Raw genomic sequence first — 27,175 nt, 5'->3', positions numbered from 1 at the left:
TTATTCTATGGATGTGTTGTACCTGGAACGCCTAAAGGCCATTTAGACAAGAGACTAGCATTTTTTGCGGATCCGTCATGGATCTGCAAAAACGATTCCATTACAGTAATACAAGCGCATGCATCTGTCATGAACGGATCCGGTTGTATTAGTCTTCTGTAGCCATGACGAATCTGTCATAAACGCCACTGAAAGTTAATGGGGGACGGATCTGTTTTCTATTGTCTGAGAAAACTGATCCGTCTTGCTCCGCACCACGTGGTGGACAGAAAAGCTCTGCAAGCAGCGTATTGGTGTCCGCCTTCTGAGCGGAATGGAGACTGATCGGAGGAAAACTGATGCATTCTGAGCGGATCCTTTTCTCTTCAGAATGCATTAGGGCAAAACTGATCTGTTCTGGACCACTTTTGAGAGCCCTGAACGGATCTCCCAAACGGAAAGCCAAAACGCAAGTGTTCTTCTTTTTTTTTTTTTTTTTTTTTTTTCTTAAGACCTTATTTTGGGTCTGCGTCCGATCCACATATTTTTTATTTTATTTCTATGGTTCTGGGAAAAAATGCATACAGGACACATGTACTGTGCCCTCCCCCACCCTGCCGGCCAGACCTGCAAAAAGGGAAGCATACTTACCCGCTCGCTGGCATCTGCTTCATCACTCTCAACATCCGCTTTGACTCTGCTGCAGGGGTCACCTGCTCCCTTTGTGTCAAGTCAATTGGTGATGCAAGGGGGGTAACCCTGCAGAGGCTGGGCAGCAGTTAAGGCTCCTTTCACACCTGCGTTCAGGTGTCCGCTCGTGAGCTCCGTTTGAAGGAGCTCACGAGCGGTCCTGAACGCAGCCGTCTGGCCGCAATGCATTCTCAATGGAGGCGGATCCACTGCGAATGCATCCGCCTGCCAGCGCTCAGCCTCCGCTCCGCTCAGTGAGCGGACACCTGACCGCTGCTTGCAGTGTTCGGGTGTCCGCCTGGCCGTGCGGAGGCGAGCGGATCCGTCCAGACTTACAATGTAAGTCAATGGGGACGGATCCGCTTGAAGATGACATCATATGGCTCAATCTTCAAGCGGATCCGTTCCCCATTGACTTTCAATGTGAAGTCTGAACGGATCCGCTCAGGCTACTTTCACACTTAGAAAATTTTCTAAGTTATAATGCAGACGGATCCGTTCTGAACGGATGCGAACGTCTGCATTATAGGAGCGGATCCGTCTGATGAAACATCAGACGGATCCGCTCCGAACGCTAGTGTGAAAGTAGCATAAGTATGTTTCCTTTTCAGCAGTTCTGGCCAGGAGGGAGATTTCTAAAAAATAAAAAAAGTGGCCAAACCCTTAAAAGTTGCCAAAAGCAAATCTCAGTCCTGTCAAATTGATTTCTCCCTTCCAGTTAAAGGGGTTGTCCGAGTTATGAAAAAAAAGATATAGCACTGAAAATCTGATGGGCAGCGATATATAACTAAGCTAAGCAAGTTTTATGCAAAAAAATCTATTTCCTCATTTTCCTGGTTCTCTTCTGGCCCTTTGTTTACATGCAATAAAAACACTCTCTGCCCCTCCCCCTGCTCTGCAAAGGGAGTGGAAACGAGAGCTGCCCTGAGTGCTGGGAGAATCAACAGCAACTTGTATGTGTTAGAACTACAAATCCCACTGCTAATACACACAGGATCTTCCCCCTACCTTCTTGTGCAATGCTCTCGCTAGTTTGTCAGCTCCTGTGCCCACAATTGTCACTGCCTGCAGCTAGCCAGTCTGTGCAGCTGAAGGGGTTAAGAATCCTAGGAGAGAGCAGACAGCCCGCAGTGAAGGGGGGCGTGGCCAGCACAGTGATGTCTTGTTTACAGGCTTGTAAACTACCTTTATCAGAGCAGGGAGAGAAGCTGACATCACAGGTCATGTGACCCTCAGTCAAATCTGATAAACCAGGCACTGCAGATAAAGTGAGTTAATTGGAAAGCTGTTACATTTGCCTAGTTAGGAACGTAGAGCAACAAAATAACTCTGACAACCCCTATAACTGACAAGTAAGGGCACTGCACGCCAGTAAGGGCACTGCACGCCAGTAAGGGCACTGCACGCCAGTGCAGATTTCAAAACAGAAAATCTGTGCACTTTTTTTTGCAGATTTGATGCGGTTTTGCCACAGATCTTCCCCTTCCATTAAGAAGGGTGATATCCACACCAAAAATTACACCAATAGTTGACATATTGGGGATGTCTAAAGCCACACGTCAGGTCCGGTTTCACATGGAGGAAAGAAGCAAAGTGAACTTGAGATTTGTCTGATCCCATACACTTTGCTGGTACTGTATTACACTGCAGGTTTTCTGTGCGAGAAATAAACATGCGTAATCTGCGTCTTGTTCAGGGGAAATCATTCACTTTCCTCTTCCTGGCGATTACATGTCGGTTTGTGTGTCGGTATATGCAGCCTGAGTTTTATTTGTTAACTCACAGGTCCCCATTAATGGAAAGGTCCAACAGGGATCTTCAAAAGAAGTCTGAGCAGGTCAAGCCCTTAAAGAAGAAAATGGTAAGATGTCTGTATAGAACTATTTTGCAACCAAAAGCATAATAATTACAGTGTTGAAAGATTATCCTGAGTACATGCTACGTTTCTATTACATTCTGAGTGTGTATAGCATTGTAAGGCTAAGTTCACATGGCAAAATCAGTAGCAGATCAGCAGCTGAAAACGCGTTGTTTTTAGTGGCACATTTCTAAATTAGTAGCGAATTTAGGGGAGAATTTACAAGCATTTTAGAAGAGTTTTTGATTGAGAATTTAGAAGAATCTTTGGCAGTGTTTTTCACATCCAGCCCTTGGGCGGGAGAAATCAGAAGCGTTTTTGATGGCGGAAATGCTGCTAAAAACACTTAAAACTGTTAACTTATTTTCTTTTTTTCTTTCTGCTCCCTTGACTTTAATATAATCCGCTTCTAAGAAGTAACATGCCACTTCAGAAGTGGATCTCAATTTAGTGGTGGAAAAATATGCCACAATGTGCTCATGTTGGCATTCTTACATTGGAGTCAGTGGAATTCTATTGTTGGAGTTCGCAGCCGAAAACAGACTTTTTTGCTGTCATAAAAAAAAAATAGTATAATGAAAAAAACAGAGGGATTGATACAGAAAGTATTGGAAAATTTTATTTTATTCAAGTCTAACTTTATTTGCATAAAACGGGTTGAGGTTTAGGCCTCCTGCACACGAATATGTGCTGCCCTTTGCTGTATTGCGGACCGCATTTGCGGATCCACAATACACGGGCGCCGTTCCGTGGGCATTCCGCATCACTGATGTGGACCCATTCACTTAATTGGTCCACAAATCCAGAGATGCAGAATGGTGTTGAACGGAAACACTACAGAAGCACTACGGAGTGCTTCCTTGGGGGTTTTGTCCCGTACTTCCATTCTGCAAAAAGATAGGATATCTTTTTGCGGATCGCGGACCCATTAAAATGAATGGGTCCGTGATCCGCTGCGGCTGCCCCGCGGTCGGTGTTCGTGCATTGCGGGCCGCAGCACAGCCACGGGGCTCACACATTCGTGTGCAGGAGGCCTTACTCAGCAGTTTTCATTGTATAACCTAGAATGACAAGAGCTTATGATAAATTACTATAAACTATTTATTGGGTATATGATTTCCTTTCTTCCAGGCTGAACCGGTAAATAAAGAGAACATTAGGCCAGCTGTGAACAAAGATGGTAAAAGTGTGACTTTTACCCAGTCCTTCCTAAAAACAAAAAATATTAAAGAAAAGCAAATGAATGAGAAGGTAAAACCTGAGTCTACAAAAGACGAAGCCAAACTGCCAACTAAACCTGTTCTTGGTACTTATCGGGGGAAAATCGTCCAATCTAAAATTAATTCTTTCCGTAAAAACCATGAAAATAATATTCCTGAGCCGAAGAAGACTGTGGCTGAAAGTCAAGAAAAGAGACCACAACCCTCTGCATCTGCCCCTGCTAAGGCCATGGTGAGACCAGCTGCCAATAGCACTAAACCAAAGCGGCCTGTCATCCCACCAGTCTCCTCACAGATAAGACCGTCCACAACTCTGACCAAGAGCAAGGCAGAGCTGGTGACTGTACGGAGAACCACACAAGTTCTGGTCCAACAGAAGCCAGTACAACAGAAGGTGCAGACTGTTAAACCTACATTGAAAAATGAGGCTGTGAAGAAAAACCCAATGACTCAAAGCAAAAAAAGTTCATCTGGACCTGCAAAAACCCTGCTAGAACCGCAGAAAAACAAGCCAGCCCCTCAGCTGCCAACAGCTAGCAAATTCTCCAGACCCAAAGAGTCAGCTGAAGAACGGAAGTACGTAACTGATATGTATGTGTGCAGTGTGGGTGGGAATGATGACATGGCGGGCGGGCTACACAACCTAACACTGTAAGGAGGGGTTCAGACATGCATGGTTTTGTAGGCTTTTTTTCCAAAGTGGTTATTAATAAATAAAAAAAAATTAAAAATCCTCCAATATAATATTTAGAATAGCTGTGAACTGGATTTTCTCGTTAATATCATTGGGACACAGCACCATGGGTATACACCCAGCTACCACTAGGAGGCGACACTAGATATCAAAAAGGTTGGCTATAACCTCTCCACAGACACTAGGCCAATCCGTTTTAGTCGTGTCCGTAGGAGGCAGACATGACTTGCTGTTTAGTTTTTTTTTTCCAGGTCTTGCTGCTCTTTTTTATTTTTATTCTTTTATTTTATTCCTTTTTTTTCTTTTCTTCTGCAGGTCTGCCTGCTGCAGGGTGGGGCTCCATCATGGATATCCACTTTGGTTGCACCCCCTGCAGGGGCGTACTTTGAGTACCTCGCCGGTCACCCAGTCCTCCATTACTGCATCCGCAGTGGCATGCCGGTAATCCCACGTAAGTGTGAGTTTTCCAAACTGGGGTGACCCTGCGGCACCTGAAGACGCCGGACGGTAAGTATTACCCCCTGCGTCCCTGTCCTGTGAGGTCTCGGATTAGTTCCCCTCCTTTGGCCAGGAGTGGGTTTCACTTTATTCGGGGGGCCTGGGAAACCCTTCTCCTGGCCACCCATGCCCCTCCCCTGGCCTTCCCTTCTACCTTAGTCCCCGGCTTCTGCCGGGACTAGGCCGCATCTTTGGCCTGTCCTCGAGTCTCAGGTGTGCATTTTGCCCCATTTTTCCCCTCCCTGAGCGTCGCTCCTCCTCAGGAGCCCCCCACATCGATTTAATCTGGCTATTATCATCCTCATGTGTTCCAGTTCTGTGGACCCTACTTGAGCCTCTGACTGGGTAATCCTGCTTGGAGTCCCTGCCCCAATGGTTCTTAGACCATCTAGCTACCCTGGTCTCCACTGGCCCGTTCCCTCTGGGGAAGCTACTCATGGCATCTCTGACCGCACATGCTCTGTATGACAGCTGCTTCTTTAGGCCCGGTTTGGTTCTTTTCCCTTCTTGGTTCACCATAGGCTTGTTTCCCTTTTGAGATTCTAATCTCTCTTCCTGTCTCCCCAGGTTTAAAGAGGACCTTTCACTAGAATAAAACATCTAAACTAACTATACAGACATGTAGAGCGGCGCCCAGGGATCCCCCTGCACTTAATGTTATACCTGGGCGCCGCTCCGTTCGCCCGGTATCTTCATAGTTAGGCTCCACCCAGGGGAACCTGCCGCGGTCTCCTTCTCCCATGCTGTAGCGCTGGCCAATCGCAGCGCGCAGCTCATAGCCTGAGAGAAAAAAAAGCCTCTCAGGCTATGAGCTGAGCGCTGCGATTGGCCAGCGCTACAGCCTGGGAGAAGGAGACGCTGGCAAGTTCCCCTGGGTGGAGCCTAACTATGAAGATACCGGAGGCTATACCGGGCGAACGGAGCGGCGCCCAGGTATAACAGTAAGTGCAGAGAGATCCCTGGGCGCCGATCTACATGTCTATAGTTAGTTTAGATGTTTTATTCTAGTGAAAGGTCCTCTTTAAGTCCTGGTATTTCAGAGTTGTTGCTCCGGTTTGCAATTTACATTCGTTTTGGCCACTACTGGGATGGAGCTTTGCCTCGATTGAGAACTGTACTTCAATATCTTTCAGACGAGTGTGTCCCCACTTGTATCACCAGGGCCTGTGACTGGTTCTTTTTTTTTTTCTGAGGCTTCATGTGGCCACGGATTCTCTGGTCGAACATTTGACAGTGAAGTTTTGTTCCAGTTTTTCTGAGGCTCGATTCTTGCCTCCTTTCTACGGGACGCATGCTTTACGTTCCCTTCTCCTGGCCATTACCGAGGACCCCCTCCTCCCCCAGAGGTTGGCTGCTTTCTCTGGCAGGATGGGGTTTCCACCTTTTCATAGGGTGTTTTCTCTTTTCCCACCTGCCTTGCAGTGGAAGGAGGCTTGCTCCCTTCCTATGGTGAGTCTTTGATTTTCTTTCTCTCAACCGTTCAGCGTCCAGTGCTTCCCCTGGCCTTCACATGGTGTTTGCCATGGACAGGCCATGTTTTTGGTCTGAGACAATTTTGGAGTTTTTTTTGTTCCTTGCTGGATCCTTTTACTGGTCGGGTTCCCTTGCTTCCAAGCTTTATGGTGTCGCCTTCCTTTTGCCGAGGGGTGGTCCACTGGGTCTTCCTTTAGCTTGTCTCCAGGTAGTTTTTCCCAGTTCAGGACTGCTCCTGTCCTTTTTCCCAGGCATTTTCTCTCCTGCCTCTCCCCTCATAGTCTAATTTTCTTGTTGGGTCTGTCCTCTTATAGATCCTCCTCCTCCTGGAGCATCCTTCTATATGCAGAGCGCTAGGTCATTAGCAACAGACTCCTTCCGGTTGTGCTGCTCTCCTGTTTCTTCATGGGGAGCCATGGCTCTTCAGATCCTTCCTCAGGCTCTCTAGTGCGCACTTGTTTAACTCTTGGTTCTTGTGCAGGACATCTAGCCCTGCTCCCTATTCTCTAGCTTCTTATTTTTCCACCTTGGGTGGAGCTGAGTGTTTCCCCTTGTTCCCTTCTTGCATATGGCCTTTGTTCCCATGAACTTGCTTTTGGGATCCTGGTGGTCTTCCATAATTTTTTTTCTTTGGACTCTTCCTGGTCCTGGAGCCTCTCGGCTCACTTCCTTAGTTTTCCGTCTACCATTTCATGCTATGGCCTCTCCTGGTCCTATTGGGTCACATGGTTATCCTGCACCTGTGCGCCCAATTTTTTGCATGAGATTTCCTTCCCACTCTCGGGGACTGCTTTGGGACGTCCCATGGTGCTGTGTCCCCCAATGATAATAACGAGAAAATTAGATTTTTGTACTCTCCATTAAAATCCGTTTCTCGTTCAATTCATTTGGGGATACACATCCCACCCTTTGTTTTCATTCTCTTTTTATCACCGGGCTGCTGCTCTTCTCCCCCCGATCCAGGACATGTTGGTTTTTTGCTTTTGTTTCTCTTTCCTACTGCTATTGGTACAAACTAATGAGCCTAGTGTCTGTGGAGAGGGTATAGCCCACCTGGGCGGAGCCAACCTTTTTGATGTCTAGTGTCTCCTCCTAGTGGTAGCTGAGCATATACCCATGGTGCTGTGTCCCTTAATGAATTGAATGAGAAACAGATTTTACAGGGAGTACAAAAATCCCATTTTTTTTAAGTCTCATTCACAATTTGATATTTGAAAACCACAGAGTTTATATATGTATATTAGATATAGATACACACCCCTGTTAAAATGTCAGGTTTCTGTGCTGTAAAAAAATGAGACCAAGATAAATCCTTTCAGAACTTTTTCCACCTTTTTAATGTGACCTATGCAACCACATTGCACAGTTGTGCAGTTTATAAGTGTGCGCACCCTCTTATAACTGGGGATGTAGCTGTGTTCAGAATTAAGCAGTCACATTCAAAATCATGATAAATAGGAGTCAGCATACACCTTCCATCATTTAAAGTGCCTCTGATTAACCCCAAATAAAGATCAGCTGCTCTAGTTGGTCTTTCCTGAAAAAGCCATGGTCCACAGAGAGCTTCCAAAACATCAGAGGGATCTCATTGTTAAAAGGTATCAGTCAGGAGAAGGGTACAAAAGAATTTCCAAGGCATTAGATCTACCATGATTGCAACATTGGTCTATTGAGACCTGAAATCCCTGTAGGGGTTCCTAACTAATGTTAACATTTTTGTCTTTATTAATTATTTGACAAAACACACTGAAAAGAAAAAACAAATCACTTTAAAATTATCAGTGTCCAGTGTATTGTGGGATTATACTGGAGTGGTGTGATGACATTCGCAAGGTGTGATTACATTCACAGTAGTTTGATGGAGTCCCTTAAATAGGGTATACCTCATCCCACCAATAGGTATGGGATGGTATAAACACTGGCAGTTATTGTGCGGATTGCTGACAGTGGATCACATGCGGAGTACTGGTGAAGGTGTCTCTCCTGCCGAGATTCTCTGCTACCTGGCCCCTGTTTTCAAGGTTACCATGCAGCTAAACATTGTTGCTGTTCTTCTGTTTGTTGTAGCTGTTTGTCTCAACCGCAGGGCTACCAATAAGTCACCAGTCTCCCTTGCCACTGTCTCCCTCCTCTTTCACAATAGCTCAGACTGCACTCCGTCCTCTATTACTGTCTCATAGAGGCATCAGTTACCGCTGAAATCATATTCCTATGTTCTCACACTCTCCTTATCTACTCGGCTGCTAACTGCAGCGTGCTAGTAACAATTTCCCTTTCACTGGGCACTGTATTAAAAGATATTCCGCTCTATACCACCCCTCCTGACATGTTTCGCCACAGGCTGTGGCTTCGTCAGGGGATACGGGGTATATGAGCTCAGTAGATAAGGAGAGTGTGAGAACATAGGAATATGATTTCAGCGGTAACTGATGCCTCTATGAGACAGTAATAGAGGACGGAGTGCAGTCTGAGCTTTGTGAAAGAGGAGGGAGACAGTGGCAAGGGAGACTGGTGACTTATTGGTAGCCCTGCGGTTGAGACAAACAGCTACAACAAACAGAAGAACAGCAACAATGTTTAGCTGCATGGTAACCTTGAAAACAGGGGCCAGGTAGCAGAGAATCTCGGCAGGAGAGACACCTTCACCAGTACTCCGCATGTGATCCACTGTCAGCAATCCGCACAATAACTGCCAGTGTTTATACCATCCCATACCTATTGGTGGGATGAGGTATACCCTATTTAAGGGACTCCATCAAACTACTGTGAATGTAATCACACCTTGCGAATGTCATCACACCACTCCATTATAATCCCACAATACACTGGACACTGGTAATTTTAAAGTGATTTGTTTTTTCTTTTCAGTGTGTTTTGTCAAATAATTAATAAAGACAAAAATTTTAACATTAGTTAGGGACCCCTACAGGGATTTCAGGTCTCAATAGACCAATGTTGCAATTATATTAATAGCCCGAGGGTCTCTAAAAGGGACTTTGACTGAATAGATAGATAAACACAGTGAAGACAGTCATCATCAAGTGGAGAAAATATGGCACAACAGTGACAATACCAAGAACTGGACGTCCCTCCAAAATTGATGAAAAGATGAGAAGAAAACTGGTCTGGGAGGCTACCAAGAGGCCTACAGCAACATTAAAGGAGCTGCAGGAATATCTGGCAAGTACTGGCTGTGTGGTACATGTGACAACAATCTCCCGTATTCTTCATATGTCTGGGGTATAGGGTAGAGTGGCAAGACGAAAGCCTTTTCTCACGAAGAAAAACATCCAAGCCAGGCTACATTTTGCAAAAACACACCTGAAGTCTCCCAAAAGCATGTGGGAAAAGGTGTTATGGTCTGATGAAACCAAGGTTGAACTTTTTGGCCATAATTCCAAAAGATATGTTTGGCGCAAAAACAACACTGCATATCACCAAAAGAACACCATCCCCACAGTGAAGCATGGTGGTGGCAGCATCATGCCAAGGGGCTGTTTTTCTTCAGCTGGAACTGGGGCCTTAGTTAAGCTAGAGGGAATTGAGAACGGTTCCAAATACCAGTCAATATTGGCACAAAACCTTCAGGTTTCTGCTAGAAAGCTGAACATGAAGAGGAATGTCATCTTTCAGCATGACAACAACCCAAAGCATACATCCAAATCAACAAAGGAATGGCTTCACCTGAAGAAGATTAAAGTTTTGGAATGGCCTAGCCAGAGCCCAGACCTGAATCCGATTGAAAATCTGTGGGGTGATCTGAAGAGGGCTGTGCACAGGAGACGCCCTCGCAATCTGACAGATTTGGAGTGTTTTTGCAAAGAGTGGGCAAATCTTGCCAAGTCAAAATGTGCCATGCTGATAGACTCATACCCAGAAAGACTGAGTGCTGTAATAAAATCAAAAGGTGCTTCAACAAAGTATTAGTTTAAGGGTGTGCACACTTATGCAACCATATTATTCTTATTATTATTATTTTATTTTTTTCTTCCCTCTACCTAAAAGATTCGTTTTTCCACCTTTTTAATGTGACCTATAAACTGTACCACTCAATTGAAAAAGTTTTGAAATGATTTATCTTATGTTTTTACATCACAGAAACCTGACAATTTTAACAGGGGTGTGTACACTTTATATTTTGTAGTTCATATGTAAATATACAGTCGACATGCTTACTGCATTAAAAATGAGATGTCTGCCAGACTTGTGGTAATCTTTCATTGTTTGTTGCTTTAGGGCACGTCTGGCAGAATGGAGACAGTCCAAAGGGAAACTGATAAAAAGACCCCCTATGGCCATTGTCATACCTTCTAAATGCAGCAAGGAGCCAGAAATTAAAACAGAATTGGAGGAACCAAAGGAGGAAACTCGCCAGCTTTACTGGGCCACCATGGCAGAAGAGGATGAGCGGGTGCTGTTTACTCTGAAAGTTCAGCAGATCTTTGGAGACTGCCAGAAGCTCATAGATAAGGTAACTGTAATTGATGAAAGTCATCTCCACCAAAGACTGAAAGCAGTAAAATGATGGTGCTGTCACACAGATGGAGATATAGAAGTATTTTATCAAAGTAAATATATAACTGTGCATACATTTTTGCACAAATACAACATATGCCTGACATATTTATGCTTAACCTTAGGGTTGTCCAAGGGAAGAAGTCCTGTCAATACTTGACAAACAGTTTGAAAATATTCCAGAAGCCAAGACGTTTTCAGGATACTGGGAATGTCTTGCACGTCTTGAGAAACGGGATGGGCAGCTCTCTAAAGTGATTGCAATCTGTGAGGAGGCTGTGTCTTTTGGTGCACAGGTAAGTGAAACCACAACCCCAATGAATGGTAGGTCATTAATATCAGACCTACCGAGTAAGATACTTGGTTTGACTCCTAGGACCCCCGTCTATCAGCTGTTAGAAGAGGATGGGTGCTCTGTAAGCGTTTGGGCCTCTTCCTAGGCCAGTGACATCACGGTACATCGGTCACATGGCCTAGGCACAGCTCAGTCCCATTCAAGTGAATGGGGCTGAGCTGCAGTACCAAGCACAGCCACAATACAATGTACAGTGGTGTGCAGGGACTGCAGCTTTAACCAGAGCTCCATTGAGCGCAGCCGCCTCTTTAAACAGCTGATTGGCAGGGGTGGAGGGAGTAAGACACCCTCCAATCTGATATTGATGGCGTACCCAATTCGAGTTATGACATCCCAAGCAAACAGCAAATTTTACTGGGGGAAACATTGTTTGGGCGGACAGGCACTGCAGGAAATATGTGGAGTTATGTTGTGGCCATACAGATGAATGTTCATTTAAATAAGGCACAGACAGCTCAAGTCCACCAAAGGCATATGTATCGAAATTCTCTTCATGTGGTAGCCCCCATAAAGTGTTTACCTCTGGTAAACAAGTTTGGACAAATCGGTAGTGCAAGTAAAAATCAGCAAAGTTGCAATCTATCAGAAAAATGCCTCTCTACTTACAATAAGCACATAAATGGGGAAAAGAATAGGAAGCCAGTGTTAGTTCTGACTTCATTAACTCAATCCACTACAAGAAACAATGGAGAGTGTGCCCCCATCTCTCTAGCACTTCTGACCTGGAAGGGGTACCTGAGTTGCCCACAATCCAACCCTCACTCCCAATCCTTGATCGCCTTGTAAGGATCGGTAATAGTTCACAGCATTTGCATTCAGAATCACGCAGAGTGTATTTGGCTACAAGAATCCTACATAAACAAAAAAATCACAGAAAAAAACTAAGATAAAAACATCCTGCACGGTATGATATATAAATCTGCGGATGTCACTGGCCATGTTGTTGAAGAAAATCACAGAAATAAGATAATAATGCACTTAGTAAAGTAGATGCAAGCATCATATATGGACAAAGTCCTCACTCTGATATGATAATATCTGAGACACTTAGCCAATATATTTTGATCAAAACACATCTGAGCCCGCCTACCAAGCGCCAAGGTGGTCTTAGGTCAGGTGGGTCCTACGCTAAACCTACCTAAGCCATTGGGCTTCTATGTTCAGGAGCGCAGACCCCTTACATATGGTGTGCTGCTCCTAGTCACCTCCATGTGCGTCAAGCAACCAATGGGAGGAGGAGCAAGCACACCTATATGTACCACCTAATCAAGGCGCTCTATGAGATGGGAAGGTCTGCGCTCCTGAACATAGAAGCCCAATGGCTTAGGTAGGTTTAGCGTAGGACCCGCCTGACCTGAGACCACTTGGCGCTTGGTAGGCGGGCACAGATGTGTTTTGATCAAAATATATTGGCTAAGTGTCTCCGAGAGTGAGGACTTTGTCCATATATAATGCTTGCATCTACTTTATTAAGTGCATTATTATCTTATTTCTGTGATTTTCTACAAGAATCCTACACCAAAAAAAGGAAAGTGTGCACAGTAAAAAATGACCATAGTATTTAAAGGGTGACGTCACCTGTGATGCAAGGGGGCTGGTCACCGTTGCTGCCTGCTATCGGCTGCATCCCCTGTTTTGATCTGTGCGACTGGGAGATGCAGCGGCGGCTGTGTAGGGATCCAGAGTGATGCGAGTGCTGGTGAGCGGAGAAAGTATGATCTATAGGAGGGGCCTGGGCATTGTGGGTGGCATTTTTAGAATTGGATAACCCAGTGGTGGGCAACCTTTTTTGTCAACTGAGCCAAATATCGCCAAAACCACGATTGGAATTTCTTTCGAGAGCCACATTTTTAAAACCTAAAATATTGCATCAACAGTACCAGTGAGGACTATTAGGCTCATGCACACGACCGTGTGCCCGCAAAAAAGTAGCGCATGCTGAAGTGAATGGGTCCATGATGCGTGCTGCACACGGCCGTGTGCAGCCCGCATCAAGGACCCATTCACTTCAATGGGTCCAGGATCCGGGCGCATGCACTACTTTTTTGCGGTGCGTAGGCACAGCCAGAAGCACCACGGAAGCACACTGTAGCACTCATATCCCCGATCCTGGACCCATTGGAGTGAATGGGTCCATGATGCGGGCTGCACACGGCCGTGTGCAGCCCGCATCATGGACCTATTCACTTCAGCATGTGCTACTTTTTTGCGGTGCGGGCAGTCGGATGCGGATCGCGAACCCCATTCAAGTGAATGGGTCCGCGATCCTCATGCAGCTGCCCCATGGTCTGTGTCCATGCATTGCGGACCGCTATTTGCGGTCCGCAGCACAGGCACGGCGCCCTTACATTCGTGGGCATGAGCCCAGAGTGTGTTTTTGAATACTTTTATATGTACTTTCTTTTATTTGGATCTTGATTATTATTTCATTTTATCTTTATCATTTTTTACTTTTCTTAAACTTGTCTGCAGATGTGGATGTAATGTGGATGACGCACTTATGGGGGAGATCTGTGGATGACGCACTTATGGGGGAGATCTGTGGATGACGCACTTATGGGGGAGATCTGTGGATGACGCACTTATGGGGGAGATCTGTGGATGACGCACTTATGGGGGAGATCTGTGGATGACACACTTATGGGGGAGATCTGTGGATGACACATATATAGCATAAGATGCTATATATGTGTCATCCACAGATATCCCCCATAAGTGCCCTCCACAGATATCCCCCATAAGTGCCTTCCAGTAAGTAATGTATTAGTGGGGGGAAGGAAGGTGGCAGGGACACTTGCGGTGGGGCCGGTGCAGTGCACACACCGGGGGCTGCTCCTACCTTTCTGCTGCAGGCCATTTCGCTCCTCCTGAGCGGCGGCCTCTTCACCACTCCACCCCTCCTCACAGTGGGCAGCCGAACTAGAGCCGCGCTGCCCGCCCTTCTGCTGCTGTGCGCAGCGTGACATCTCTCCCTCCGTCATGCGCCTCCTGCCCCGCCTGCCTGCTTCATTCATAAAGTGGAAGGAGCAGACAGACGGGGCAGCAGGCGCATGACGGACAATTTACAAGCAGCTTGAGCGGCGCGATATGGCTGCGCGGCCGCCCACCCGCCAGCCCAGTGGCGTAGCGTAGGTTGCCAGCACCCGGGGCAAGCCAAGTATTGCGCCCCCAACCTGTGACCACGCCCCTTTTTACAAATAATGCAGTAGATGTCATCTGCAGTCCTATGTAACACCACAGGTAACACAGGGATAACTCTGAGTACAGATAATGTAGTAGATGGGTGTGAGCCCCAGAATTCAGGACACGCACAGTGTGACCTGAAGTCTGGGGCCAGGCGTCGGCAGTGTGGCCCAAATTCTATATCCACCCCCCCACCCAAACAGATATTTGTATGGACATAACATACATTGCTATGAAAAATACAGGAGAAGACCGCACCATACCTGTTACATCCAGTGACCTCTCCTGTGATGTAGACTTTCCTCAGCATCTTCATTCGGAGATAGGACCGCCATGACACCTTCTGTCAGCCGCGTCTCGTCTCTGTAGAGTTTCACAGAAAATGTTTGGGATTTCTCACTTTACTATCATCCTCAGATAACAGATCTCCCCCGTAGTTCCCATAACTATAATGCCCTCTGTATAATTATAATATAAACTGGCCCCTCTATATTATTATTATTATTTCCTCCTCCGTATTAATATTATTAATATTAAAATGGCCCCCTCTGTAGTATTATAGTAATAATTATGCCCCCCTTCAGCATACAGTCCCATGTAAGATACAACTTTCCCCCTGCCTTCAGCCCCTCCAGCATACAGTCCCATGTAAAATACATCACTCCCCGCCTTCAGCCCCTCCAACATACAGTCCTATGTAAATAATATCACACTCCCTCTCTTTGCCATCTGCCTTTAGTCCCTCCAGCATACAGTCCCATGTAAAATATCACCCCCCCTGCCTGCAGCCTCTCCAGCATACAGTCCCATGTAAATAATATCCCCCCCCCCCCACGATTCCTTCTCCCTTCAGCCCCTGCAAAAAGCCCCCCCAAGTAAAAATAACAGACAGTCACTATTCTCCTCCACATACTTACCTTCACACTCTGCTCCTGCTATGTAGAATCTCCCGCACATCGTTAGGCCACGCCCCCTGGATGACGAGACTCCGCCTCCTCTTACACTACGCTCGCTCTACTGCCTCATAGGCTTCAGGCTGAAACCTATGAGGAAGAACGGAGGGGACGGGAGCCATAGGCTCCCATGACCCTCATTGAAGTGTTTGCCGCCTGGCGCCCCCTGCAATTTTGCGCCCGGGGCAACGGCCCCACCCCCACGCTACGCCCCTGCGCCAGCCCGAACCAAAGAGCCGCAGTGAAGGATCAAAAGAGCCGCATGTGGCTCGCGAGCCGCGGCTTGCCGACCACTGGGATAACCCATTCTACTCTTCTCTTGGGGCAGCTTCTAGCTGCACCCTATGTCCAGAACTACCTTGTGTTTGGATTCCAAAACGGAGTGGACCTCCAGAGTCGGCAACAACAGTTCCAGCACAGATAGGGCTAACTGTTTAAGGGGTATTCCGGTAAAGTAACTTAATTTTTTAAAAACTGCAAGCTGTGACCCAACCCATAACCAGAGCCTCTATTTACCTTGCAGTCCATTTTTCTAGCTCCTGTGTGAGCCGGCAACACACAGTGTCATGGCGCCTGATCTTCCCTCACATAACTACAATCCCCACCTTTCCTGCTGGGAGTGTTGCTGTTTACTGATTGGCTGCCTGATATCACAGTCCGGTCACGCCCCCTCTACCCAGTAATCTCCAGCACACTGACACGCCCTTTGTTTCACAAGACATTTATTGATAGCCACACACTGAGCATGCTCGACCTAACAAAGGCTCCGAACTACAGGTCGATGCCATGGTAATCTATGGGAAGCAGAGGAAGAAAACTACTTTTATAACTACTGAACAGTAAATATGTGACATTTACATTATATTAGGAAATTGATGAATTAGATTAAACACAAGTTATATTTATGGTAACTGGAATACCCGTTTAATTTGAGTGCCACCTCAGTGTTTCAGAGGTGCCCCTTCCCTTTCTTCAGGACCATTACACACAATTTTACCACATATGTAAAATCCCAGCGACTCCAGGTTGCTATTTTATAAAATTTTCCAACTATCACCCCCTCCTTCATTCCCCGCTCAAAGCTGTGCTTGTCAAGACCGTTGTGCGGTCCTCCATCATGTTAGCACTGTACATCAGCCTGGACTCTGTATTTCATAGCAATGTTGAGCGGGGGTTTGGGCAGTAAGGAAATACATTTTATAAATATTATATCTTAAATATAAATTAAAGGTTTAACCTGTAAGTTCTGAAACAAAATTATGTATAAATATATAACATACAAGTTGTGCTGATAAGTTTACATACCCTTGGAGAATTTATGATTTCTTAACCATTGTTCAGAGAATATGAATGATAACACAACTTTTCTGTCACTCATGGTTCGTGGTTGGCTGATGGCATTTATTGTAAAACAACTGTGTTTTTTACACTTTTATTTTTATATATATATTTTTTTTTAAATCCTAATCGCAACATAAACTACCCAAATGACCTTGATCAAAAGTTTACATACCCTGGTGATTTTGCCTGATAACATGCACACAACCTTACACAAAAGGGTAACAATGGCTATTAACACCTTAAGGACCCAGGTCGAGAATGCTCATCCTAAATGGCCGGTACTTTGCGCCCCTGGACGAGCATTCTCGTCCTGCTGTCCTTCCTATAAACACCCCCCCCCCACCCCCCATAAGCGGTCCGGCAATCAGCAGCACAGATCTGGCTGTTACTGTCAGCCGGATCTCTGCTGCATCCACCAGCATCGGTGATTAACCGCGGCATATGGGAGGTTGGAGGGGACCTTATGGTTGATTAAAAAATGGCTGCACACCATTATACATACAAACAATAGAGCTAAGAAATGGGGATCATTCTAAATAAGTGGTATCATACCTACTATAAATGAGACGATGGAAGCTCTTAGCGCACATATTTGATCAAACGTGTGTCAGGCCCATCTACCAGGCGTCAAGGTGGCTTCCACAGATGACTGGGTCACCTAGGCAAACTATCAGTGTATTACACTGATAGTCAATGCAGTACAATACAGATGTATTGTGCTGCATTGAAACAGGGATCAGACCCTGTAATGTTGAAGTCCCATAGTGGGACAAAAATAAAAAAATATTTAAAAGTGAAATAAGTGTTTTTAACAATAGAAAAGAAAAAGCCACTTTCCCATGAAAAGAGAAATATAAAATTGTAAAAAATAGAAATAAAAAAACAGAGATTGGGTATCATCGCGTGTGTAACAACCTGCTCTATAAAAATACCACATATGAAATCCATAAAAATAAATAAATAATGGAAACTGTGTAAAAAAAAAAAAAAAAAGCTGCTTCTTTTTTTCCCACCTTACATCTCAAAAAGTGTAATACCAAGCGCTCAAAGTCATACACAACCCAAAATTGTACCAAATAGTCATCTCATTCCGCCACAAATGAGCTCCTACATAAGACAGTTGCCCTAAAAAAAAAACTGTGGCTTTCAGAATATGGAGACATAAAAAAAAAAAAATATACTTTATTATGTAAAACTGAAGCAAACAACCAAAAAAAATCATATTTGGTATTGTCGCGTACGTAACAATTTGTCAGATGAACATTGTAAATAACAAGAAATAAAAACTGTGCCAAAACTGCTATTTTGTTTGTTTTGTTACTGTGCCTCACATAAAGTGTAATATAGAGCAACCAAAAATCATATGTACGCTAAAATAGTACCAACAAAACTGCCACCTTATCCCGTAGTTTCCAAAATGGGGTCCTTTTTTTTTTTTTTTTTTTTTTTACTCTCTAGGGGTGTTTCTGTAAACTACAGAATCAGGGTAATAAATATAGAGTTTTGTTTGGCTATTAACCCTTGCTTTGTTAGGCTACTTTCACACTAGCGTTGTTTTAATCCGGCGTTCAATTCCGACACCGGAACTGCCCGCCGGATCCGGAAAAACGTGTGAAAACGGATTACATTTGAATCCTGATCAGGATTTTGATCACAATGAAAAAATGCATTGGAAAAAACGGATCCGCCATTTAGGGACTTTAACTTTTTTTTCACATTTTTCGGGTTTAACATGCAAAAGCCGGATCCGTTTTGACTGAACACACAGTGCCAGATCCGGCGTTAATGCAAGTCAATGGGAAAAAGGCCTGATCCGGCGTTCAGTCAAAGTGTTCAGGCTTTTTGGCCGGAGGTAAAAATACTGCATGCTACGTTTTTCTGAAAAGCCTGATCAGTCAAAAAGACTGAACTGAAGACATCCTGATGCATCCTGAAGGACTGACTCTCCATTCAGAATGCATGGGGATAAAACTGATCAGTTCTTTTCCGGATTTGAGTCCCTAGGACGGAACTCAGCGCCGGAAAAGAAAAACGCTAGTGTGAAAGTACCCTTACTGGAAAAAATTTATTAAAATGGAAAATCTGCTAAAAAAGTGAAATTCGGAAATAATTCTTGTGTAACACATTAAGGGTTAACAAAGTTTGTAAAATCAGTTTTGAATACCTTGAGGGGTGTAGTTTCTAAAATGGGGCCATTTTTGGGTGGTTTCTATTATGTAAGCCTCACAAAGTGACTTCAGACCTGAACTAGTCCCTAAAAATTTGCTTCTAAGCCTTCTAACTTCCCCAAAAAATAAAATGGCATTCCCAAAATGATCCAAACATGAAGTAGACCTATGGGGAATGTAAAGTAATTATTTTACTATCTGTTTTAAAAGCAGAGAAATAGAAATTTAGAAAATTGTGAATTTTTTGTAAACTTGGTATTTTTATTTTATTTTTATAAATAAGAATGAAATATTTGGACTCAAATTTACCACTGTCCTGAAGTACAATATGTGACAAGAAAACAGTCTCAGAATGGCCTAGATAAGTTGGGCTACTTTCACACTCGTATTTGGTGTGAATCCATCATGGATCTGCACAGACGAATCCGCACCAATAATACAACAGCATGCATCCGTTCAGAACGGATCAGTTTGTATTATCTATAACATAGCCAAGACGGATCCGTTTTCTATTGTGCCAGTGAAAACGGATTCATTTGGTGTCCGCCTCCATAGCGGAATGGAGGTAAACTGATGCATTCTGAGCGGATCCATTTCCATTCAGAATGCATTAGGGCTAAACTGATCTGTTTTGGACGATTGTGAGAGCCCTGAACGGATCTCACAAACTGAAACCAAAACGCCAGTGTGAAAGTAGCCTAAAAGCGTTTAAAGTTACCACCACATAAAGTGACACTGGTCAGATTTGCAAAGAATGGCCTCGTCCTTAAGGTGAAAAATGGCAGGGTCCTTAAGGGGTTAAAGGTAACCATCTTCACCTGTGATCTGTTTGCTTGTAATTAGTTGGTGTGTATAAAGGTCACAGACCCTTGCATCTTTCATCCACTGCTGCACTGATGTTGTTTGGATTCTAAGTCATGGGGAAAAGCAAAAGAATTGTCATAGGATCTGCGGGAAAAGGTAGTTGAGCTCTATAAAACAGGAAAGAGATATAAGGAAATATCAAAGGACTTGAGAATGCCAATCAGCGGTGTTCAAACTCTAAGGCCTCTTTCACACGGGCGTTGCGGAAAAATGTGCGGGTGCGTTCCGGGAACACCCGCGATTTTTCAGCGCGAGTGCAAAACATTGTAATGCGTTTTGCACTCGCGTGAGAAAAATCGCGCATATTTGGTACCCAAACCCGAACTTCTTCACAGAAGTTCGGGCTTGGGTTAGGTGTTATTATTTTCCCTTATAACATGGTTATAAGGGAAAATAATAGCATTCTGAATACAGAATGCTTAGTAGGTGATCAATTAAGGGTTAAAAAATAAATAAAAAATTAACTCACCTTCTCCTCTTGTTCGCGTAGTTCCCGGTCTCTTCTTTACTTCTTTAATGATGAGCTGTGGGCTAAAGGACCTTTTGGTGACGTCAGATCACATGGTACATCACCATGATGGACCATGTGATTGGAGCATGTGATCTGACGTCACCACAGGTCCTAGCCAATAGTTCATCTTTTGAGAAGTAAAGAGACCGGGAACTACGCGAACAAGAGGAGAAGGTAAGTTAATTTTTTTTTTTTTAACCCTCAATTGATCACCTACTAAGCATTCTGTATTCAGAATGCTATTATTTTCCCTTATAACCATGTTATAAGGGAAAATAATACAGTGAATAGACTGTCACCTAGCAACCATGCGTGAAAATCGCACCGCATCCACACTTGCTTGCAATTTTCACGCAACCCCATTCACTTCTATGGGGCCTGCGTTGCGTGAAAAACGCAGAATATAGAGCATGCTGCAATTTTCACGCAACGCACAAGTGATGCGTGAAAATCACCGCTCATGTGAACAGCCCCATAGAAATGAATGGGTCGGTATTCAGTGCGGGTGCAATGCGTTCACCTCACGCATCGCATCCGTGCGGAATACTCGCCCGTGTGAAAGGGGCCTAAGAAGTGGAAAAGTAGGGCTTCTGTTGAAACCAAACCACAGTCAGGTAGACCAACTAAACTTTCAGCCACAACTGGCAGAAAAAATGTTCGGGATGCAAGGAAAAACTCACAAATAACGTAAAAACGCAGTGGCAGTATTGCTGTTTTTCCCCATCTCTCTCCCAGAAAGAGTTAATAAAAGTTAATCAGAAGGTTGTGTGTAACCCAAAATGGCGCCATTAAAAAAACTACAACTTGTCCCACAAAAAAACAGGCCCTCATAAAGCTATGTAGATGGGAAAATAAAAGTTACAGCTCTTGGAACACGACGAAAAAAGGAAGGAAAACGCTTAGTCAGTAAGGCCCAAAACAGGCTGGTCACTATGGGGTTAATGATGACCTTAGTTTTTGTCCTATATTGGATTATCCATAACCCTGTTTTTTCTTGTCTTGTAACTTGTTCCCGTTTTCAGCCCCTTGAAGAACTTGGAGCCATTCTTGCTGATGCTTTGGAGCAGCTGAAGCCCGACCCAGGTTTGTTTGTGGCCTTAGAGTATCGTTTGTTGCCCAGATTTACACTGACACAGTGGGGGGGGTTCATAAATCAAAATTTAGCAAGTGTCGTTGGCTCGTGCTCACTCAGTCTTGGGTGCTGTGTCTGTCACTTTCTGAATTAATTAATTTATTATTTTTTTTATTTATTTCAATTATATAAGAACATGTACAAAATCTGAAAAATCCGAAGATCCATATTACACCAATCAATATTATAATAACATTTTACCCCAACTACCCACCCCCCACCATTTGGAGAGAGAGAAAGAAAAAAAGCACACACAAACATCTGGCCCTTGTTTAACCATTTTTCCATATTTTATCAATTTTTTTTCTGTTCTCTCACTATATCTCTGACACCTGTTCCACTTTAATCAAATTAGCAACTGCTTCTCGCCACTGTCCCACTGTAGGGGGATCTCCGTTTACCCATTTCATAAGAAGTCTAGCCTGAAATGGTACTTTACCTAAAACCAATCGTATCTCTTTATTTAGCTTAAGATGTTCTGTAGCCCCTAATCTACAAACCACTGGGTCTTCAAAGACTTGAACACCCAGAAATACTAATACAATCTCTGCAATTTCTTTCCAATACCTAAAAAGTTTGGGGCATCTCCAAAAACAATGTATAAGATCCGCCTTCTCTCCCCTACATTTTGGGCACTTATCAGAAGTTCTCACACCCATTCTCTTTAACCCCCAAGGAGATCGATGTAGCCTACGCACTATAACAAACTGAGAGCTCCTATGTGAGCCCCTTTCCGACACCGTAGTATAACTTCTAAGAGCATCATTCCATTTTTCTTCCGTAAAAGACAGAAGCTTTTTCCCATTTTCCTCTGGCAAGTATTGTAATCCGTTTATTTTTTATTTTTTTTCCTTCCATCAAAATCCCGTATCTTTTTGCCGTTATTCCTCTTTTTTCTCCTCCATTAATAAATTTATCTATTCTATCTGATTTGTTCCTTTCTATATTTATCTGAATGCACCGATGCCTTCATAGCATTTTTGAGCTGAAAATATTTATAGATATCCTTTTGGCGGATCCCAAACTCCCTGACCAAGGTGTGAAAATCCTTCAGTTTATCTTCCTCAAATACTTGACCTAGATATTTCACCCCCTTTTTATCCCAGTATATATAAGACCTAATTGTTTGCAATTCCTTTAAATTAATATTTTTCCAAATCGGTGTATACTGCAAATAAGTATATTGCTATTCGGAATAAGTGACTTTTAAAAATACCTTTAATGGTGATAAAGTGGGTATAGGCATGTATATACCAACAGTGAGTACTACAATTTCAAAAGGATTATATATAAATTTATTTTGACAGGGGAGTAGCGACCCCTAGTTAGGGGTCACTACTCCCCTGTCAAAAGAAATTTATATATAATCCTTTTGAAATTGTAGTACTCACTGTTGGTATATACATACCTATACCCACTTTATCACCATTAAAGGTATTTTTAAAAGTCACTTATTCCGAATAGCAATATACTTAAAAACCCACGTGATAATATAATCTAATAATAATCAAATTACTAGGCAATTTATACTGCAAATAACCTTTAATCTCTAATATTTTATTAACTTCCACCCATATATACTCCATTGAATTCAATATTCTATTTCCTGTGGTATTTTTCCCCAGTGTTCCTGACTCCAACACCTCTAAGTGATTCATTTCCCCTCTCCACCCCATTTTAGTTAATTCCTTCCTTCCCACTAAGCCATACAAACGTCCCTTTATCTGGCTATATTGTGTTATTAAATAATAATAAAAAAAACAACAGCTAATCCACCCTTTCTTACTGGGAGCTGAAGGACTTCTCTCTTTAACCTAGGAATGGCCCCTTTCCAAATAAAATCCCCCATTAGACTGTCTAATATCCTAAAAATTTTCTTCGGCAACCTCATTGGGGCATTTTGTAAAACATACAGTATTTTTGGAAGAAAAATAATTTTTATTAGATTTACCCAACTCTGGCGGATGACTTTCTAAATTCACAAGTGCAACCCACAAACACCATTTTGAACCAGGGCTAGAATCGCGTGCCCAATGTGAGGTGCGTAATCCTGGATGTGCCCGCTACAGATTTACACGGTGAGTGCAGCACTCGCCCAATAAGAGCCTACACTTGTAATACTTGCCACTGTGGGCAGGATGACATGAGAAAATTATTACCAGATTACCCCCATTTAAAGGGGTTTTCCAGGGTTCAAATATTGATGACCTTTTAAGGATAGGTCATCAATTGCTGATCTGCGAGGTCGGCCTCTTCCTAGCCCAGGGACATCATGGAGCTTAGTTGTAGTTCAGTCCCATTTAAGTGGGTGGGTCTGAGCAGCTGTACAATGCATGGCACTGTGAGGAGTGCCGCCGCTTGTTCAAACAGCTGATTGGCAGGAGTGTCGAGTGCCCACTGATCAGACGTTGGTAACCTAGTAGTTCATTATTGTAGGAGTCCCAGAACACCGTTTTCTGTATATGTCAGATGTGCAGCATCTCCAGAAGATTGTCGAATGAAAACCCTTTGATAGAGCTGTGGCCCCCAGGATACCAGAAGTCACTTCTGCACTCGTTCCTTTACTGTAACAAAATGATTGGTCAGGGGTCAGCAACCTTTGGCACTCCAGCTGCCGTTAAACTACAATTCCCAGCATTGCACAGTTACTTACATTAAAAAATTGTTAAATGCATTTAATTTTTTCTGTGGTTACAGAGGAAAGTGTAAGAAAAGAAAATGAGGAAGATCTAAAAAGTGAAGATCTTAAGACTGAAGTAAAAGAAGAGCCTGTAGAAACCGCTGTAAAGGAGAAGAGAAGGAGAGGTAGGGGCAGAGCTGTGAAAAATGAGCCAAAGAGCCCGTCCACACCTGACAAGCCGTCCAAGTCCGAGTCTATACCAGGAAATGGAGCTGTGGTATCATCGGTCATAAGATTCAATGTTTGCTCAACGCCACATTTGGAAAAGTAAGTTCCGTGTTGTTTTTAAATACGAACGGCCTCCACCTCCCCTGAATTAGCTGATAACCAGGTTCTCGGGAGCTGGGTAGCAGGAGATGTGCAGAAACAATAATAAAGCAACCCCTTTAAGATGGAAAAATGTTATATATACATATAGATAGAGTATTAAATTCAGTGTAATAGTGGATCTAAGTACTGCTACAAGCAGCAACGGTCTTAAAAAAATGTTTCACGTAAAAAGTTGATTTAAACAACTTCCCCTTTAAGTTTCTAAGGAGGGCTCCTTTAATGGCATAGTCATAGGATATCCCATAAGTGTCTGTCTGGATGTGGGTCCCAGCAGTAACTGAATCCTAAACTTGTGCTCTTATGTAATCAGATCTGACTTGGATTGCTTCTTTCGGGTGGGTACATATAACTGATGTCTGTAGGAATAGCTGTAATGGACAGGGAAAACTGGGTCAGCCTGTCACAGTAAGGGATCGTGCACATGACAGTGTGCTGGCCTGGCCCGTACTGCGGACCACAAATTGCAGTCCGTGGGGCCGCTGCATGCGGAACGTTGATCTATTCACTTGAATGGGGTCCGCGATCCGCATCTGGCGGTCCACACCGCAAAAACGGAGTGCTTCTGATCCGTGCCTCCGTTCCACACCGCATCTCCCCGCTTGTGGACCCATTCAAGTGAATGGGTCTTCATCCGTGATGCGGGGTGCACATGGCCGGTGCCTGTGTATTGCGGGCTGCAATAAAGCCATGGCCGGGCAACGGTCGTGTGCATGATCCCTAGGACAGAACATGGAGGCTTGGGTGGAAGTGAAATCACTATACCTCATCTACTTGTCTGCTGTGACATGGGCTGAGAAACCATTTTTAAACATGTTGATGTCTCCAATTTCTGTTACTATATATATATATATATATATATATAGTATCTTTTTTTTAATTATAATAATCCAGCAGTTTTCGCACTGGCTGCTGAGCCTTCTAATAGGCTGATAATTCCTGTTCTGTACAGATCACTTCTCATCTTATTATCTTCACAGGCAGGGTTACACTGAAAGGTAATGCCTACTCCCCTTCCCTGCACAATGACCTGTGCACAGGGCTCAAAGCTTGTCTAGATGTCAGTGAGGCTGCTCCTCCAAGAAAATACAATAAAAAAATAAAAAAAATCTATAAACATATTGGGGAAAACATGTTTCACTATATGGTTCTATATTTTAAAAAAAATGCTTTATTTTAGGCAACAAAACCGTTTCTCAAAATGATTGGGCATGTTGGGGATCCAGCCTGTTGGATACCATTTCCACAGATATCTGCTGTTGGGACAAATGGGAGGATCCCAAACATTAGTCATCAAAGTGTGGGGGCAGCATTAGCAATCTAATACACGACTACCTTGTTTTTTTCAGAATGGAGAAACTACAGATGAATGAAGGAGAATCCAGCGTCAATTATAAATATCTCACCCCTGTCAGACGCTCAAGCCGCCTGGAACGTAAATCGCACAGATTACCAGACATGTTGAAGGACCATGATCCCTGCGTTTCTGGTATTGATCAGCTGGGAGAACTGGAAGAGACAGAGACCTGTTCCAATGCCTACATCTTCAGAAAAAACAGCGCACTTCATGAAGTTACTGCAAAAAGTGCAACAAAAAAAGACTAACGCCTTTATAACCCATCTGCCTCTTTAGCCGAGATCATAGTCCGCACTATACACTAAACTTTTTTTTTTTTTTACATAGTCTGCACTAAGTTGTCATGTGGTGATATTTATGTATATCAATTTTCTAATAACAGTGGAGAAACGCTTGTGATCAGTGGGTCAGGAATGGTGTGGTGTCCCAGTGACATGGCATGTTTTGCCAGGCATTCATAAATGTAAAATTCCTCACATAGTACAGATTGTTAGGGTCCATTCACACGTCCGTAGTGTATTGCGGATCCGCAATACACCCGGCTGGCACCCCCATAAAACTGCCTATTCTTGTCCACAATTGCGGACAAGAATAGAACATGTTCCATTTTATCGGGAGCCGCGCTCCAGAAAAAAGGATGCGGACAGCACACTGTGTGCTGTCCGCATCTCTTCCGGCCCCATAGAGAATGAATGGATCTGGACCCATTCTACGGACTTGTGAATGGACCCTTAGAATGATTGCATATATTTTGGATGCTTACAAAGGTGGCAGCCATCTTCAGCATTTTCTTTGCTTTCTACCCAGGGGTAATACTAGATCTTTAGGCTAGGTTCACACCTGAGCGTTTTACAGCGCGTCCCTACGCGCTGTAAAACGCTCAACAGGCAAAAACCAATGTTTCCCTATGGGCATGGTTCTCACCTGAGTGTTTTACAGCGCGTACGAACACGCTGTAAAATGCCCTAAACCCCAAGAAGTACAGGAGCTTCTTTGGGGCATATTGTCGCGTGTATTGTGGCAGTTTTTCATTGGATGCCTCTGTGGTTAATCACACAAACGCGCGTACTACGTGCGTTTCCAAAATACGCCTCAAACACCTGTAAAAAGCGCTTATCAAATACGCTCAGGTGTGAACCCAGCCTTAGTAATTAACAGATTGAACATTAGGATGAAATGCATTTGAATTATTTATACTTTTTAAGGGGTTCTCCACATTTAAGTGGAAGGTCAATGGGGGGCAGCACTGCAGTGAAGAGCTCAGTCCACAACATAGCTGACTGCTTCTGGTGCCGGAGATACTGCCCAACAGCTGATTGGCAGGGGTGCTGGGTGCCAGACCCCTGCAAATTAGCTAGTAATCACCTATGTCAGCTT

General features: G+C 43.9%; 1 protein-coding gene across 1 annotated transcript in view; it reads left to right on the top strand.

Annotated features, from left to right (window-relative positions):
* Positions 1-26,619, top strand: part of CKAP2 (cytoskeleton associated protein 2) — a 37,739-nt gene extending 11,120 nt beyond the window's left edge. Inside the window, exons 3-9 of the mRNA XM_040426069.1 lie at positions 2,455-2,530; positions 3,659-4,323; positions 10,649-10,883; positions 11,053-11,223; positions 21,325-21,385; positions 24,132-24,381; positions 25,791-26,619. Of these exons, the coding sequence (XP_040282003.1) occupies positions 2,455-2,530; positions 3,659-4,323; positions 10,649-10,883; positions 11,053-11,223; positions 21,325-21,385; positions 24,132-24,381; positions 25,791-26,046 (1,714 nt within the window). The 3' untranslated portion in view covers positions 26,047-26,619. The remainder of the gene's footprint in view (positions 1-2,454; positions 2,531-3,658; positions 4,324-10,648; positions 10,884-11,052; positions 11,224-21,324; positions 21,386-24,131; positions 24,382-25,790) is intronic.
* Positions 26,620-27,175: the final 556 nt, after the last annotated feature.

The sequence above is a fragment of the Bufo bufo genome, chromosome 3 (genome assembly GCF_905171765.1).
Source record: "Bufo bufo chromosome 3, aBufBuf1.1, whole genome shotgun sequence".
NCBI classification, from domain to species: Eukaryota; Metazoa; Chordata; class Amphibia; order Anura; family Bufonidae; genus Bufo; species Bufo bufo.
This window is presented reverse-complemented; position numbering and strand designations above follow the sequence as displayed.